This window comes from Cynocephalus volans, chromosome 8, assembly GCF_027409185.1.
Source record: "Cynocephalus volans isolate mCynVol1 chromosome 8, mCynVol1.pri, whole genome shotgun sequence".
NCBI classification, from domain to species: domain Eukaryota; kingdom Metazoa; phylum Chordata; class Mammalia; order Dermoptera; family Cynocephalidae; genus Cynocephalus; species Cynocephalus volans.
In genome coordinates, this window is record NC_084467.1 from 8,406,662 (window position 1) to 8,424,359 (window position 17,698).

The 17,698-nt window shown below is 52.0% G+C and overlaps 3 protein-coding genes across 3 annotated transcripts in view; 1 reads left to right on the forward strand and 2 right to left on the reverse strand.

Moving 5' to 3' along the window:
* The window catches only part of CASZ1 (castor zinc finger 1), a 150,100-nt gene extending 146,736 nt beyond the window's left edge, over positions 1 to 3,364 (reverse strand). The window contains exon 1 of the mRNA XM_063104829.1: positions 3,291 to 3,364. The gene's annotated coding sequence lies outside the window, so the exon portion shown is untranslated. The remainder of the gene's footprint in view (positions 1 to 3,290) is intronic.
* LOC134384056 (uncharacterized) lies at positions 1,601 to 2,492 on the forward strand. Its single transcript, XM_063105696.1, has 2 exons — positions 1,601 to 2,095; positions 2,187 to 2,492. Exons 1-2 carry the CDS (start codon positions 1,601 to 1,603, stop codon positions 2,490 to 2,492), a joined length of 801 nt encoding a protein of 266 aa, XP_062961766.1.
* Positions 3,006 to 16,818, reverse strand: LOC134384058 (transcription factor HES-7-like). Its single transcript, XM_063105697.1, has 2 exons — positions 16,806 to 16,818; positions 3,006 to 3,685 (listed from the first exon to the last, which is right to left on the reverse strand). The coding sequence occupies exons 1-2, from the start codon at positions 16,816 to 16,818 to the stop codon at positions 3,006 to 3,008; spliced, it is 693 nt and encodes a 230-aa protein (XP_062961767.1).
* Between the last annotated feature and the right edge of the window lie 880 nt (positions 16,819 to 17,698).

The following is a 17,698-nucleotide window of genomic DNA, read 5'->3' on the forward strand; positions in this document are numbered from 1 at the left end:
TGAAATGATCTGTTTTAAATGATGATGCAACTTAGGGATCAAAGCCTTCGCTTTCTTCTAGCCATAATAAGCTGTACTTGCCACAAAGCGTGAGACTCCCGGGCTCCTTTCCTTCGTAAGAAGGAAATAAAATGCGCCGAGACTCCGAGCAAGACACCAAGTCTCGGCAAGGTGCAAAGTCTAAAAAACAAACAAACAAAAAAGGCAAAGAAAAAAAAAAAGAGGGAGGCACTGCCCCTTTAAACGTTTTAGTGCATATGGAGTTTGATTTCTGAAAGAGATCAGTTTAACATCTCCATAGAAACCAGCAACAGATTATCATCAACAGAATAAATAACTAGTCTAATAAATTAAACAGGAGGCATAAGATCGCTGGAAACCTGATTACTGAAGTTCAACAATATTCCCCATAAACTCTCGTTAACCGCCTCTAAGGTGGCTAACAAGACGGGGGGGGCGCAATCTCTCTAACTCGCCGGGTCCCGGGGACAGTGACGGTGGCCGCCCGGCCGCCGGGAAGGGAGAAGTTCTCCACGCTTCCCTAGAGAGCTCCAGGGAGGGGCACGTCATAAAAGCCTAAGTTTGGGAAGCGGGAAAGTGGCTGAGGGTCGGGGGAGGCAGCGCCGGTCACCGCAGAAGGCGCGGGTCGCGACGCCCGCCCGGGACGCACCGCCTCGCAGCCACCAGGGCGCAAACCCGGAGCTTTGCACTCGGGCGCCGAACGGCCCAGCGCCCCCTCCGGGCACGTGGAGCGCAGCCCCCGGGGACCAACTACCCCCCTCCCCATGCCCCGCGCAGCTGCTCCTGCTCAACCGGGACAGCTCCCTTTAGGACGGCGACGTGCGTGTGTGCGTGCGTGTGTGTGTGTGTGTGTGCGTGTGTGTGTGTGTGTGCGCGCACGGGCTTGTGTGTGTGTGTGTGTACGCGCGCGCGCCGTGGAGGGGGGGACACCAATATCACCCGGCGATCTGTTTTCCAGTCCCCTCTCGCGCTCTCGCCGCGCGCCTGTGCCAGCTTATGCCCTGAATTTACCAACTTTGCCCGGCGACTACCCCGGCCTTGTCCCCCTTGTTGGCCCTCACCTCTGAGTGCACGGGGTGCCGCGGAACAACTACACACGCTGAGGGCCGCGCCCCCAGACTCCGCTTGGGCAGCGACGCACCCCCCCAGCCCAGTCGCCCAGTGATCCAGCCGGGTTTGGGGGAGCTCCAGGCTCGGAGGAGGGGTGTTGTTGCCGCTTCTCTGGTAGACAAATCATACACGGACGCTCACGCTCACGCTCACGCACCCGCACCCAGAGGGACTGCAAGGAGGTCCTCGCCGCACCCAGGGCCCGCTTCCCAAGCTGAGGCTGAGCCAGGAGGAACTTGTGTGGAGGGAGAAGCGGCCTCTGCCTCCCTCCGCACTCCACTGCCCCCCAACTCCGGACCCGGGTCAGGGATGAGTTGGTAGAAGAATCTGCGCCCACCCCCTAGAGAAAAATCTATTATTATTATCTTAATCTACGCCCCCAAAGTGTCCCTCCCGTCGTGATTGACGGCGCATACACCTGTTCCCCTCGCCGAGGAGCTTCCAACGCTGGGGACAGACATTCGCCCCAATGCTCCGCCGGCCCGCCAGCCCGCGCCGGGCCAGCCACCGCCCGCGACCCCAGCGCGCCCCTGCCCACACCTCGCCACCCCAGCGGCCGCCCCCTCCCCTGCCAGGCCCGGCTCCCCGGCCCGCCAGCTCCCGAGCGCGCTGGCTTCGGAAAGAGAGAGAAAGAACAGAAAGCAAAACTTCCTGGCGGCCGACGGCCATCAGCTGCACATTCTGCAAATGCCACCGCGTAAAAATAAACCGGCCGCCGCTCCGCCCGGCCGGCTCACCCCAGGCGCACGACCCGGCCCCTGCCCCGGGAGCTCCCGGACTGTCGGTGTGGCCTGATCCCCCATTCCCGCGCGCCCCCTGGAGCCCCGCTCCCCGACACTCCTCCGCCAGCCACCACGCGCTCCTTTGCCATGAAGCCAAACCCCAAGTGACCGGTGGCCCGGCCATCTCCCCTTTGGTGTCCCCTGCACCCCCACAAGCTAGTCTTCTCTCTGTCCTCCACCAGGTGCCTATTTCAGCCTTGCGCCCCTGGATTCAGAGCTCCTCCTCCCCATCGCTAGCCCTGAGGTCACCCTCAGCCCACCCTGGGGCCACAGACTCCGCCCGACCCTCTCCCACGCTGCAGAGCCCCCCCGGGAGCGGACCGCTCCACCCGCCCGCCGGCCCGCCAGCCCAGTGTCCCACGTCCCGGGGCGCAACTTCTCTCCCAGCGCACACAACCGCCACGGCAACTCCCCCGAACTTTTCCCCGGACCCAGGCGGGCGCCGGCCCACAGCCCAGCGGCTCTGAGCCGGTGCCCCAGCTGGCGGTGCCCAGTGCTGCCAGCCCTGGGCCCGGGGAGGCTGGGGGTGGGGTAGGGGGTGAGGAGCGCCACTTGCCGCGCCTGGAGCAGCGCACTTGAGATAAACTTCCCAGGCGCAGACGAAAACAGGGGGCGCCGCTCCCCCTAGCCAAGAAATCTCCTGCCTTCGTTTTCCTACCCGGGAGCACCCCATGGCACCCCGCACCTAAGCGAACACTGCCTACCTCTGCCGGCAGCACCTACACCCCTGTCTCTGGGCACAAGAGCTGGCTGGAGGGGTTCCCCACCCACCCCTTCCCCTGGGCAAAGTCTTGCAAAGTCACCCCAGGCGCCCCTCACCCTGCCTCCTTCTCTGCCCTGAAAAGCGCACGACCCCCCTGCGGCTGGGGGTGGGGGTGGGGTGAGCGTAGGGGGAAGGAGTGACTACCCAGTATTGGCGAGCACCTGCCCCCCCGGGAGCCCACAGCGCGGGGGGCGCCACCACCCTATTTGCAAAGTCCTGCTCTCGCGCCTGGCACCTCCCCCTCTTCTCCCCTACCCCGCCGCCCCCGCTGTTGGAGTAAGTGACCCCCAGGAGCTGCAGCCCTCCCCTCCCCCGGAGCCGCGCGCCGGTCATTCCCCTGGCCAGGGCGGGTGACGCGCCGCCCCGGGCCCGTGTGCCAGCCGTCGGTGCCCCCTGCCTCCCGCACGGCCGGAGTTGGGTGGCAGCCGCCGCTCCCAGGCTGGCTGGCTGGCTGGCTCTCTTGATCGCTCGCTTGCCCGCTCCCTGCTGCAAGCGGCAGCCCCGGGGGTGGGGGGCTGCACTGGGACAGGAGGCGAGGCGGGGAGGCGCCCCGGGAGGCCCGCGGAGCTGGGGGCGTGGGGGGGCCGCGGCGGAGGGAGCGCCGAGTCTCTTACCTGCACTTGGGGCGGCTTTGGGTGACTTTCCAAGTCCGGGGGAAAAATGTGTGTGTGTTTGGGATGGAGCGCCGCGGGCGCGCATGCGCTGCCCAAAGTTGCCAGATCCCGGATTTTTCGCTCCCAGTCTCCGCTCTCGCCCGCTGTGATTATGGAATTCTCCGCGGCCGAGCGGGCGAGTGGGTGGCATGCAAAACCCGGGCCGGATCTCGGGGCTGGGCTCCGCTCCACCCTCACACCCCCAGACCTTCCCCTCTCGGATTCTTCCCACCCACCGCCCCGGCTGAGCTCGGGCGTGCGGGGCGAGGCGAGTCGCGAACCGCTGAGGAGCATCTGAGCGCGCGTCTCCCTTTTGCGGCTCCTGAACGTTTCCGCATCCCCCAACTGAGTTGAGGCTGGGGGAGAAGAGAGAAGGGCTGGGTTACTTTTCACCTGTTCTGAACCCCCCCCCCCCCCCCAGAGACCCTGAGTTTGGCTCCCACTTTTCCACTGCAGAACCGGCTCTTTTTGGCAAGTTGTAATGTCAGAATTGTCGGACCCAAAAGAACGTAATATTCTCACTGTTTGCTACCTTCTTTGCACTTTACAAGGGAGTTTTTCATTCAGTGTTGTGCAAAAGAATAAATCCTTCAGTGAGGAAGATCGGCCGTGCAGAATGAATCTCATACATGGAGGGAGGTCACAGAAGGAACATTAAAACAAATGAATAATATTATTTCAGACGGTGAAAGGATTCTCGAAGAAAATAAAACAAGGCAATAGGATAAAGAGTGTCTTGGGAGAGCGAGGCCCCTGCCGCCCGGTGGTAGGGGACAGCATCTTTGAGGGGGGCCTTTCATACTCCATTGAAGAACACTCCCCCTTTCTTCCACCCCCGCTTCCCACCTCCTATTTGGTTGAAGGTGGCCACACCAGGCTGAGCGTCAGTCCTGGGGCTCTGTAGCTCTGGTCCTGCCTCTCTCAGCCAGGCCACCCCCAGCCCAGCACTGAGCACAAGGACAGCATGGAAATAACGGAGACCTGCAAGAAAGTGGGAAAACACCCAGATGATCAAATAAGTGGGAAATTGACCACAATAGGAAACTAAATAGATAAACGACTTAGTTGGATAGACGAATAAAAATTCAAAGTATGACCCACGGCTTTGAGATGTGCTCAACAGAATTCATTATACTAAGAGGAGATGCTACAGGCTGGTAAACACTGTTGCAGGCTGGTAGAGTTTGGGCCCAATCTGCAAGGTTTCAGCAAAGCCTCTCCAGAGTGGAAGTGACCTGAAACAGCCCGAAGCAACCTGAAGCTCTGTATGGTAATTGTCTGAGACAGACATTGGCTAGGATGCATTCGGTGCACTGCCTTAAGCTGGAAGTTACTGGGTCCAGAGGCAAGTGGACAGAAACTGGGGACTCTATGCATGGCCCCTGGCCCTAAGGCCTCCAGATTTGCGGGAGGAGGCTCAACCATCCTATGCTCCTTTGACCTGGGTGATCTCTGCTTGTTTTAGACTGGCTGGCCAAGAAAACAGCTTCTTATCTAGAGTGGGTCTGGGGATAGTTTGGGCTTTGTCTGCACAGGAAGGCCAGATTGGGGGGTTAGACCCACCTCTCAGGTTCCTTGAGTTTCTCCCCTCCTTATCACACTAATCAATAGGAAGCAGCAACACATCAATAATTAACAGCCCCCGTGGACCACTGACCCATTACTTTCCATTGCCAGCTCCACCATCAGAAGAATACTCAGTTCCAGGGACTGGGTGCTCACCTGCCATCTATATGACCTTTGTACCTGGTGACTCAGCAGAACTCACAGCCCCAGAGATCTCAACCCTAATCGTGCCCTTCTACAGGAGGAAAACTGAGGCACAGTGAGGGGTAACCTGAGAAGTGGTGAAGTATTTCTTCTAAATTTTGGCTCAGGGTTCAGTCCACTCCTGGAGACTGAGTGGTTAAAAGCCTGGACTCTGAGGTCAGACCCCAGCTACTCACCATTTGGGTGACCTTGAGTAAGGCATTTGACCCCTCTGGGCCTCAGTTGCCTCAACTGTAAAATGGGGATAATAATAGTACCAATTGCCTGGGGTTTTCGTGAGGCTGAAATGAGTTAATGCAGGAAAAAGGCTTGGGCCAAGATATTGATCGATAAATGCCAGTAATTGTCATTGCTCCATGGGACATCCAGTGCTCCCTCTGCTTCTCGTTTTTTCCTAGCCTCTTTCCAGTCCTTCTCCTCTGTCCTTTCTCCCTTTTTCCTGCAGCAATAGTCCTTCACTCATTCATTCATCTGGCAGGCATTTTCTGAGCCCAATGAAGAGCAGACCCCTACGGGCAGGGAGACAGAGATGACCTAGACAAGACCCTGCCCCGGAGGGGCTGTCTAGGGGTCTGGTGGTCTCTCTCCTCCCTGCTTTCCCACTACAAGCGTGCACACACACACACCCTTTCCCATCTCCCTTCCCAACATCTCCAACAGCCACATCTCATCCACCAAACTTTTATTAAAACATTTTTTCTTCCATCCATTTATTTTCAGATACTTCACAATTCTTCCTTCCCCCAAGGAGTCTTTCCACTGCCTCTAGAAGAACCTCATCTGGGGTGGGGGAGCCTGGAAACAGTGGCAAGGCTGGGACGAGGTGAAAAGGAAGAGCTCCTCTTGTTTCCTAACTACTGCGCCCAACTCAAAGAAAGTGGTGAAACAAAGCAAGGGGCTAAGAGAGAGCACCGCACCCCAAAAATAGCCTCTGGTCTCAGTTATGCATGGCCAGGCCTTGTTCCTCGGTTGCTCAGTTTTCTCTCCCCACCCCCACTTCCCATGCAGGGACTGAAATCAGATGCTGTCGTTCTCCCTGTTTTCTTCAATTTAGCATTTCCTGAGCTTTCTCTAAAATAAAATCCAAACCCTTTGCATGGTCAGCAAGGTCCTTCCAGACCTCAGGCCCTCACCTCCCTCCGCCTTCCCCCTCGGTTACATTGCTCCTGACACACCAGATTCTGCTGTCCTGGAAAACACCACGCTTGTCCCCACCTCAGAGCCTTTGCACTTGCTGTCCCCCTGCCTGGAAAGCTCTTTCTGCAGGCCGCTTCTTCACCTCGAAGGGCATCGATCGGGTCTCTGTTTACATCTCACCTCTCGGGGGCTTTCTCACAAAAGTAGCTCCCAGTCCTGCTCTATCACTTTAGCCTGAGTGTCTACAATGATCTTGCTTATTCATTTCTTTCCATATTTCCTCTCCAGCTGCCCTTGCTAGAATGGGCGCGCCATGGAGACAGGGACCTTGTTCGATGTCCTCTTGTATCCTCAGCACCTCGAACAGTGTCTGGTGCACAGCAGACCCTCAGTCTCTCCTGTAAGTCAGGCACTGAATCAAGATAAGCCAAAGTGGTCCCTGCCTTCGAAGTGCCTATGCTATAAGAAAATGACTAGAAAGGTCCTAGGGCAAAGTTTTGGGGAAGGAAGAGGAGTTAGTACAACCCAGGAGTTCCTAGGAGTTGCCAGGTTGATGTGGTGGCCTTGCTAAAGTTTTTGCTCCCTGGCATTTGGCCGGAATTCTGTGGTGGGGGAATAGCTCTGGGGAACCGTTTTTTAAACTGTAGACCTTATTTCGACTTAGTAAAAGACAAAAGGAACCAAAGAAATCACAGTACACACAAAGCTTGTTTCTTTTTTTCCTGGGCTGCTCCTTGTCTTGAGGTTCTCCTTGGGTGGGGTCTGGGTTTTTCAGTTTCACTGTGCCTAGCATGGTGCTAGCAGAGGAGGCTGCACAGGCAGGATGCGAAGTGGGTCGGCTAAGGATCCCATCAAGGTCTTCTCTCCAGCCCCCTGCCTCTAGGCAGTCTGTATGGGATCAAGGGCCTCTCCCACTTCTAAGTCTCCAGGGAAGACGCCACTCACCCCCACACACTCATTTACATCTTCCTCACTCTGAGGACAGAATCTGTGCCTTTATCTCAGAAGCTCTGGAGCCAAGCACCATGCCTGGCACCCAGGAGGTTCTCAATAATTGATTGTGGAACAAATAACTTTAAATCTGTCTCAGTTTGTGCAATTGAGAAAGGCTCGAAAGTAATCACAGCTCAGCATATGGTCACACTTTTTGGGCTTCTGGTCCTCTGCAGTGATGGAAAGCAAAACTTGATCATACATCAATAGCTTATATTTATTGAGTGGTTATTATGTGTCAGGCACCATGGTAAGCCCTTGTATTATCTCATTAGACCTTCATAACAATGGTATTAGGTAGTTATGATTATGAACATACCCATTATACAGATGAGGAAACTGAGGCACGGAGAATAACTTTCCCAAGACTGTGTCAGGCAGTCTGACTCCCCTGGGACCAGCTGCTTGGGTAGGGAGAAAACAAAAGTCTCACTCCCCGACCTACCCCAGTGCAATGAGCACTTTCACCTCTACTCTATGTTCATAAAGAGATGAAACTTGAATGTGAGTTGCATATGGAGAGGGGAAGGGAGAAGCAGAACAAATCTTTCCTCTTACTGTAAACCCTATTTCAATTTAGTAAAAGAAAAAGGAACCAAAGAAATCACAATACATACAAAGCATTGGATCTTGTACACAGTAAGCACTCCATCAATGTTCACAAAGAAACACTATTTTTAAATTTTAAAATGACAGATGATGTGCTTGTTTCCTTTTTATCTGTGCTGCTCTTCATTTTGAGGTTCTTTTTAGGTGGGGTCTGTGTTTTTCAGGTTCACTATGCCTAGCATGGTGCTAGCATAACAGTAGGTGCTCAAGAGATGCTTAGTGATGAAATAACAAACAAGTGCCTGAGATAAGTGATTATGGTGGTTACTGGGCAAGTTGTAATTAAAAATAAAAAAAGCTGAGTTCATTCGTTTTATTTACGAATGTCTCTCTTGGGAGTCCTGGGGAGGAAGAATGGGAGAGGGGCTTTTTCCCAAATCCCATCTCTGGGCTTGGTTCCCAAATCCCATCCAGGTTGATGAACTTTACAAGTCCTTCCACCCCAAAATTCTCTTTCTTTTTGCAAAGTACGTCATTATTTGTTTCTGAGTACATACATAATACATGCTTATTGTAGAAAATTCAGAAAATACAGATAAACAAAAAGAGGAACATTTAAACCATCCATAATCCCATCACCCATGAATAATCACTGTTGATGTTTTAGTGTATTTCTTTCCAGTCTAGGTTTTCTGTTTGTTTGCTTTTTGTTTTTTGCTTTGTTGTGTTGCATAAAATCACGATCACACTGAACATACTGGATTGTGGTTTTGTTTTGTTTTGTTTTCTTAGCTTGCCGTGTCTATGTAGCATGAACATTTTCTCATGCATTTAACTATTCTTCTACAACATGATTTTTAATAGTTGTGTTGCAGAGTTTGATCATTATTTACTTAAGCAGTCCTTCATTATTGGAAATTTTGGACATCGAACTTGTTTCCGATTCTTCTCATTATTGTAAATAACTCTAATGAATATCCTTGTCCATAAATAATCGTGCACATTCCTTAAAGTGGATTTGTTGAGTCAAAGAGTGTGCGTGCATTTTAAAGCTTTTTGCACCCATTGCCAGATTGCCTCCTCCCGGGAAGGCTGTGTTCATCTGGCCTTCCATCAGCAGGCAGCATGTGAGTAGCCCACCTCCCCGCATGCTCTCCAACCTTTGGTGTTCTCTCTCTCTGTCTCTCTCTTTTTTTTTTTTAACCCCTGCTAATTTAATGGGTGAGAGAGTCTGTGATTCTAGTAATGAATCCTTATTAGAACCATGCTGGCCACAAGCAGGGACTGTTTCAAGGTTCGAGCGGCCTTGTTCAGACCCACAACCTCGGGCAGGGTTAGAGAGAAGGACACATTCCCGGGAGCTAGCGCCGACAGCGTGGCACTTTTACAGGTTCTTGGAAGCCTCCAGAACAGCCATCCGAGCCCAGGCTTCTTGAGCATTTGTGAAGCTGAAGGGGGTGAAGGAGTAGGGTCTGTCTCAGTCCTTCAGAGTTGAGTTCCCCCCTTCTCCCACTCCTCCGCTCACACCTTCTAGAAACCTCTCTCACAGAAAAGCTGTAGAGATTTCTATGTCATAAATACTACCTATTTTCCAACTCAGGATCCACACTTTCTACGTGCTTTCATTTTCCGTGTCTTAGCCCTCAACTCAGCTCCAAGCAAGGGACAGGTTGTTTTGCTCTCTGGCTCAAACTTCTCCTTTTCTAGTTTATTCTAATTAATTTACTTTTTTTGGTATTTATGTTTACCCCTGCTTGGTAACAAGAAGAATTGCAGGTGACTAATATTTTCCTGTTCAGAACTATTTCCTAGTCCCAGGCTTTCTAATCTCTACAGCCCATTCCAGCTTTAACATCCTCTGAATAATCTACCTTTTTTTAAGAAAAAAAATAGCTTTAAATTTCTGGAAAAAACAAAAAAAGGAATACATGTTTGTGGCAAACATAGAGATATACAAATATAAATAAATGCAAAAAATAAAAGACACCCACATTCTGAAAGCCAGGTATCTGAGTGTGAATTGGACTTTCAAATTTAAAGAATGAACTTAAACGATACCCACCAGGTACATCTTTCTGAGCCCACCTCAGCAGACTGCCTGGGAGATTTGAGGATGAGTATGGATTGCAGGGTTCCTCGTGCCAAAGGGTGAGGTGTGTGTCTGATTTTCTCTGCATGCGAGTGTGTATGTGTGTGTGTGTGCGCATGCGCGTGTGGATGTGTGGGACTACGTGTCCCTTCAAAGAAGGGTTTTGGTCCATGTTGGTACGAGTATGGCTGTGCACCGTTTGCACACGGAAGACCGCCCATGCTGTCAGCAGACACTCGAACACACAGAACAGCCAAGTGAGAGGCTGGGCGGACTACTGACATCACCTCCTACCCAAAGATCCACGGGCCCACACCTTAACCCCTCCCACACCTGCCAGGGCGGGGCAGGCCTGGCACCAGGGCCCTGCTGAACAAGGTAAACCAAGGGATGGCAAAGTCGAAGGGGCCACTCTCTATTCATCCTTAGGGCAAAGCCACGCTCCTGTAGCCTGCGGTTTCTGCCACATCCACGTGGGCTCATATCCCAGCCCCGACCCCTGCCTCCTTCCTCCCCCCACCTCCAGATCTGAAATCAGCACAGACTTCTGAGAGCAGAAGTAACATGGACTAGTCATGGCGTGTTGCTTCTGTCCCACACGCCTGAGGTTGGCGTAGTCAGGCCACCGGCAAAGGGAACCTGCCCCGGGGACTCCGGAAGTGGCCCTGCTTCCTCCCGATGGGCACCTGTGCGGTGCCGGCTGCCACCCATGGCACGGTGTCTCACGGAGGGCGGGGCTGGCCGGGGAGGCAGGAAAGGGCTGTTTTGCTGATGAGGTGCCCTCGTGTCACACGGGCGGGAGTGCCAGGTAGCTGAAGGCAGGTGGGGGAGGGTTGCCTCGCTGTGCCAGGCTGGCCCGGATGTGAACCACGGCCCTGCCCGCCTCTCCAGCCTCACCTCTCCCCACGCTGTCCTCGCACCCTCTGCTCCAGCCACAAGGAGCTGCTTAGAGCCCCCGGCTACCCTGCTCGCTCTCACCCCCAGCTTCATCCTGGCTCTTCCTTCTGCCCTGAAGGCCTTTCCTCCTCCCACTCACCCAGTGAGACCAAAGCAGGTATCGCCTCCTCTGGGGAGCCCTCCCTGATGTCCCCTTACCCCAAAATGCATTAGAGGCCTCTGCTTGTGTTCCCACCGCCCCCTTGTTTTCTGTCACAGCGCATACAAGGGTACTTCCAAAAGTTCGTGGAAAATGGAATTAAGAGACAATACAAATCTTTCCATGAACTTTTTGAAGACCCCTCTTATGATAATTATCTTCTCCCTGGACCCCCCCATTAGACTGTGTCTGTGTGTGATTTTTAAATCTCTAATCGGTGCCTTGGAGCACGGATTTCTGAATTAAGACATGTGAGTTCAAATCCTAGCTCTGCTACTTTCTAGCTGTAGGACTGTGGGCAAGTTTCTAGCTCCTCTCAGCCTCAGTGTCCCCATCTGTAAAATGGCAATAAAATCAGTGTCTGCCTCACAACAGTGTCAGAAAAATTAATTGATATACTTCATGCAGCGCACTTAGCCTGGATGCACACATCATTACTGTTGTTATTATTATTTCCAGCATCTAGCAGAATGCTTAGAAAATGTCAAGTGAACGAATAGCGTCTCTGATGTGTGTGTGTGGGCATGCATGGCACATGCGGGGCCTGGAGGTGATGGGGGTGGAAAACCAGCATGTACGAGGAGGCACGTCCTGTATGGATGTATGTCCACTCGGCAGGGTAATGGGCTCGTTATTTATGGTCAGGGCTTTAAAGGAAAAAAAAAAAAAAAGACAAACCGGTGTTCAGTAATGACAAAGTAATTACCTTTTTATTATTTTTTCAATAGGATTCAGAGGGAGTGTGGGCCTTGGCTGCGGCCAGAACATCCAGCCTGGCTTCCGGATGCTTTGTGCTACCCCTAACCCACTGCCCCGCTGGGAAAAGGCTGCATTGGAGGGGACTGAGCTGTATTCCTCAACAGGGAAGGGGTCAATGGTGGGGAAGAGCGGCTGCCCAGACTCCAAAACAAGAGCTCCCAAGCTCTGGCCGAGTTGTTCACATAGAAGGAGCCAGGCCCAAGAATCTAGAACATTTAGCAGAGAAGAGTTAAGAGTGGGAAATTGAGTCCCACAGAAAGGAAGTTGCTCACTCACCAGTGACCACGCAGCAAGTTGGTAGCAGAGTAGGAGCAGAGCTGGATCCTCTGACTCCAGCCAGTGCTCTTTACCACCACATGACTTACTGGAAAATGAGGATTTGCCTGGCCCTAGAGCTTTGCCTCAAATTTCTACATGGAAGGGGTCTGCTTTGCTAAAAGGTGTTTTTATTCAGGGTCCTTCAAGGCGCTGTTGAAGACAATTTCAGGGCACTAGGATGCCAGATGTTAACTAGACTACACTGTGATTGGCATTAGCTATCTAGCAAGTGGCTTTCGGGTTCTAGCAAGGTGCCTGGCACACGGGGGCATTCACCAGATGTTTATGGCTGGATATATGGATGGGTGGGTGGATGAATGCTTAGATGGATAGATGGAAGGATGGATGGGTGGATGGATGAATGGATGGATAAATATGAGGCTAAATGTGGCCTTTTCCACCAGCCAGTGAGGGGGATCAAATCAGCTTTAGCCTCTTATTTATCCATCCATCCACCCATCTGTCCGTCCATCCATCCATCCATCCATCCTTCCATCTATCCATCCAAGCATTCATCCACCCATTTTACCTGCCATCTCTCCATCCACTCACCCATCCGTATATCCAACCACAAACATTTGGTGAGTGCCCCTGTGTGCCAGGCAACTTGCTAGAACCTCAGGGTCTGGGGATGCTGAGACGCACAAAACAAAATATCAGAAACAGCGAGAGAAGAAATCAGTGGCACAGGAGGCTTCTCAAAGACACCTAGATATAAGTGCAGGTGGACGAAGGCTGACCTGATAGGGAGTCAAGCCCCCTGAGTTCCAGGCCCAGCCTCATCACTAGCTTGCTGGGGGGTCTTGGATATGTCACTTCCATTTCCTCTTTGCTATGGTTTCTTCCTCTAGTGCTTGAGAGGGCTGGGCTAGCTTGGAGGGCAGGCAGACACTATACAGAGACGATCCCCTGGACAGGTATCTTTTGAGTAGGAGGTTGTGAAGCTGCGAGGGGCTGAGAACAGGCGTTCCCTTGGTTTTCAGGGAGAGGATGAGGACCAGAAGATTCTGGAAGAATATGGAAAAGGAAACAAAGCGTGGGGCATCTACCCCAGCTCCACCCTGCTCTGTGGATCTTCAAACCCTTGGTCTGCTTTTCTTACCTGCCCGTGGGTCTGCAGACCTGGACTCTCTGATTCCAGGTAACTGACAAGGCCCTGGCCCTTTGTCTTCTCTTCCCCACCTCCAGCCCCTGCCTTCTCGCAGCTGTGATAACCCACACGTAGCATTCTGCCCTCTGGAATTTATTTTAAGGTCTTGGCTTGTTTATTTATTTTATTTAGAGATTTCTTGGTGCTTTGTGGGGAGGAAAATTCGAATAGGATGATTATGAAATACTATTTCACCTCACTGTTCATTCACAACAAACAAAGAGAAATGATTGGTGATTAAAAATGCATTCTCTCTGCTTGTTTTCTTTTGTTTTACCATTATGGAAATATTATAAATACTGAATACTAATCTGGACCTGCAGGGACCTCACAGACCTTCCAGAAAACCATGCCTCCTGTTCTTCCTTGGGGCAACCTCATGCTGTCCTCTCGAGTCCCAAACTGTGGCTCAGTCGCTCCTGAGAGCCCTGACATTGCCCTGGTCCCAAGCCAGGAGGCCTTGTCACCTTGGGCAGCCCCACTCAGTCCTCACCGGACAGGGACAGGAGTCTGCCCACCTCCTTGCTCTGGCTCTCTACTTCAGGAGAGCCTCATCAAGAAGAGCAGAGCCATGAATATCAAGGGCACTTGATTAGTCTCAAAGTCATTATCATAGAGTTTTTACTCCCAGGGTCGAGCTGCCTGAGCCCAGCGCCCTGCACTGTCGCTTCCTGGCTGTGTGACCTTAGGCTTAGGCATGTTGCTTTACCTCTCTGAACTTCTGCTTCTCCCTCTGTAAAATGGGGGTGGAAATGGTACCCACCACATAGGTTTGCTTTATGGATTAACTGGGGTCAGAACATCCCATCACAGGGCCCAGCACACAGAAGTGCTCAGTATATGTTGGCTCCTGTGTCGATTCATACTCTCACCCTCTCCTGGGTCTCAGTTTCTCCCTCTAGAAGGTGAAAGAGCTATGCTGGCTGCCCTCTAGGTTCCCCCCGGCTCCAGTGGGGATGTCCTCACCCACTGTGACCCTCACAGAGACCGTGGCTCCTTGCTGGGAACACAGCCTGCACCTGCTCAGAAGCCCTGGGCCTCCTGATCAGAGTCTGCTTTCCACGGTCTCTTTTTGAGCCATAAAATCATCACTTGCCCATTTATTTCCACCAGAAACAAATAAGTAAGAGTCAAAGGGCCTGATCCAATTCCAAAGTGTTACACCGAGTCCAGATAAACAGTGAGTCCCACGGTGTCCGTGTCCCTTTTATCTTTCACTTTATTTAACCAAATTAACCACTCTCCATGTCCCCTGCGTGTGAGTGTCTCTCTCTGTCATATAAAATACAATCACGCTTGCTTGCTACATGTTTCAGATACTTTATCATTAACATCAATTCCAGCCAAATTAGGAGTTTCTCCCAACATAATTGCCCTTCCCATTATCCAGCACTTTATTTTTTCAAAGCACTTTCCGACCATTAATTAGTTAACCCTTAGGACGCCCCAGAGCCTACGCTCAATGTCACCCTCCCCTGTCTCCCAGCTGGGAAGAGGGAGTGGGGAGGGGTTAGGTGGTTTGTTAGAAGTCACCCTGGATGTGGGGGCTGGGGGCTAGGGTGGGACCTTGGAAATCCTCCCTCTAGCCTCAGATCCTGTGTCTGGGCCAGGTCCAGGCCTGGGCTGCAACTGACTTTAATCTGATCTGAGCAGGTGGGGGTCCCCAACATGTTTAGATCTGATCTCAGCTGGCAGGGGTCCCCAACGCTTTAAACCCCCTTGCTCTTAATTCTTGCTATGGCTCACCAAGTGAAGGAAGGAGCAGAATAAAAACTGGCTGGTGGTGGCACCTCCTTTGCTGGGCAAAGGGAGGAGAATGAGATATCCACCAGACAAAGGGACAGAAAGGTGCCATGTCTATGGTCTAAACCGCTCATTTATTCCCACCATCAACAGGCACCCACTGAGTGCCTAGAAGGTGCCGCGTCACAAGACTTCCTTCCTGCAGAATGTCGTTAAATGAAGTGCCTTTAGCATGACGGCTATGGTTACTAGCAACCAAGGAAGGGAAGACTAGGGGGTTGTCTGGAAAGTTGGTTCTCTTGGGCACCATTCCAGAAGTGGTTTCGGCTACCAACCACGGGCCAACTCCCTCCATAATTCTGCCAACACTTTTCCCTTCCCTGGCTAGGTATGGCCACAGTCTTAGTGGGTCCCAAGCTAAGTGGTCAAGTCAAAAGTTCGGAGCAGACATCCTGAGAAGATTCAGGGGGAGCCATCTGGGAAAAACCAAATGATTAATTTCTTGGACCAGGTTCTGGCTCGTCAAGATGAACTGTGCTTGAGGCTGCTGGGGCTACACTGTCGAATCACCAATATTTTACATTTACGGCCTCTCCATAGGCCTAACTTCTTTAATGGTTTTTTTTTTTTCTTCTTAAAATACATGAGCTGGCTCCCACAGGGACATTGCCAGGAACCTTCAGAGAGATTTTCCAAGATGCTTGTTAACTCAGAGCCCACCTGGTGGCTTTCACAAGTGCTCTTCTGTTTCCCTGCTTACCTTCCTTCCAGTTGCCTTGAGGCTGGGGCAACCTTGCAGATAGAACACCAGCTACTACCCTGGGAACTTTTCCCTGCCCTCCCCCCATTTTTCCCATGCCACTATTCCATGTGCTACCAGACTGCAGGGAGTTCTTTCAACCCAAGGAATAGATCTGCCAGGGCAGCAGAGCAGAGTTGACCATTTGGTCTCCACACCCTGGGGTCCGAATCCCAGCTCTGCCACTTACTTGCAGTTTGACCTTGGGCGAGGTGACCTCTGTAAGCCTCATGTTTCAACTGTAAAATGCAGTGGTTGAGAGGACTGAGACAAAGCTTGCGAAGGTCTTAGCACAGTGGCAGGCCCGTGGTGAATGCTCAGCGGACGTGAGCCATCATTTTGGTCAAGGAGCAGATTGTGGGTTTCATTGTGAGTTGCGTTCTTCCAACCTCCTGCTTTTGTTTTCTCTCCATCTAATTTCCCTCAGGCTCTGGGTCTGAGTATGTAAGCAAGGCAACGTGGTTAGATAACACACTGTTCATTACACAGAGGAGAATAGACAGAAAGGGGCTGAGATCGAGTTGGCCCCAAGTCCCCAACCTGCTGCCTGAGATGTGTCACCTTCCAGGTGACCCTCCTGCTTCAAGTTCAACTCCCTTGACAATCACCACAAGCCCTGTGAGAGCAGGACATGTCTGGCCCATCCAGGGTGGTATCCCCAGCTCCTACCCAAGTGCTTGGCATTGCTACCAGCTGAATGCTTGAATTGTCCGCAGAACTGCACTCTTCCTTCTGGCCTGGGATTTTTTTTTTTTCCTCTTAAACTTCTGGAACTCTGCAATAATAGGAAAGAGCTCACGACTGCCAAAAACCATGAGGAACTCTTTCCTCACTGCTGCAGCCTTATAGCTTCACTTAAAAGGACGGTCTTAGTTACTCTCCCCTAACCAATGATATTTCTGCAATCCTGCATTCTTTTGCTTATTTATTTGCTCCACAAATATTTACTGAGTGTCAAGTGCAGCTGACCTGTGTTTGAATCTTGGCACGACAAGTTACCAGCTAGAACTTATGCAAGTGACCTAGGCTGAGCCCCGGATTCCTCATCTGTGAGAGGGGGTGAGAGAGCTCACCTTGCAGGTCCATCGTGAAGAGCTGATGAGAGACACAACGAGTACCCAGTGCTTAGCACAGTGCCTGGCATACAGTGGGCCCTGCATAAATGGCACATATTTTTATTACAGGAAAAACTTGATGCTAGGACCAAGGGGGTACAGAGTTGAATTTGAGTCTTTGCCTATTAAGGAGTTTATAATATAGTGGGTAAAGGTTTCTGTAGGACCATTAGCCAGTTTTGGCTCCTAAATAACAAATCGCTGAAGTTTTATGACATGTTCTCAATGTACAGAGCACTCACCTGTAGATGCTATGCTGTCTCCTGCGGGATTGCTCTCCTCATTTCACGGGAGAAAATCAAAGCTCAGAGAGGTGGTGTGGCTTTCTTCAGGTCACAGAGCAGAGACATGTGGCCAGTCTGAAAACCTCAGGCTCAGTTTCTAGCACCTTCCTCTACCCCATGCCACTGCCTTCACTCCCCTACTCTGACTTCCTTCCCCTCACTCCCCTCCCTCCCAGGTGACACCTTTTACTTACCTGGCACCCTTGAGTGGTCAGCTGGCACTCTGCAGCTGAGATGTCCCTCATGTCAGGAGAGCTCCACCATCGCAGGAAGCACTATACAACAGACCCCAGATGCCACTTCTGTGACAGCAACAGTGGAAGCCACTCGCTGGGGGAGCCCAGCATTTCCTGTTGATGCTGAGGGAGAATCAACAAGCCAAAAGCACTAGGAAAAGAAGGGTTGGATTGGCTTCGCCTGCCCTGTGGCTCCCCCAGCCCTACCCTTTCTAAGGACCCATTGAGACCCTTGTCCAATGTCCCCTCGGGGAATGGGGGGCCCTCCCAAGCAGTCTCAGTGGCCCTGCTCAGAGCCAAGGGATGGAGTCACCTTTGCAGGTGGGTCTTG

Excerpts from the sequence above, each read along its gene's own strand:
- LOC134384056 (XM_063105696.1), top strand. The coding sequence starts at position 1,601 with ATGCTCCGCCGGCCCGCCAGCCCGCGCCGGGCCAGCCACCGCCCGCGA. Across the intron at positions 2,096-2,186 it reads TTCTCTCTGTCCTCCACCAG|ACTCCGCCCGACCCTCTCCC; the intron begins GTGCCTATTTCA and ends CTGGGGCCACAG.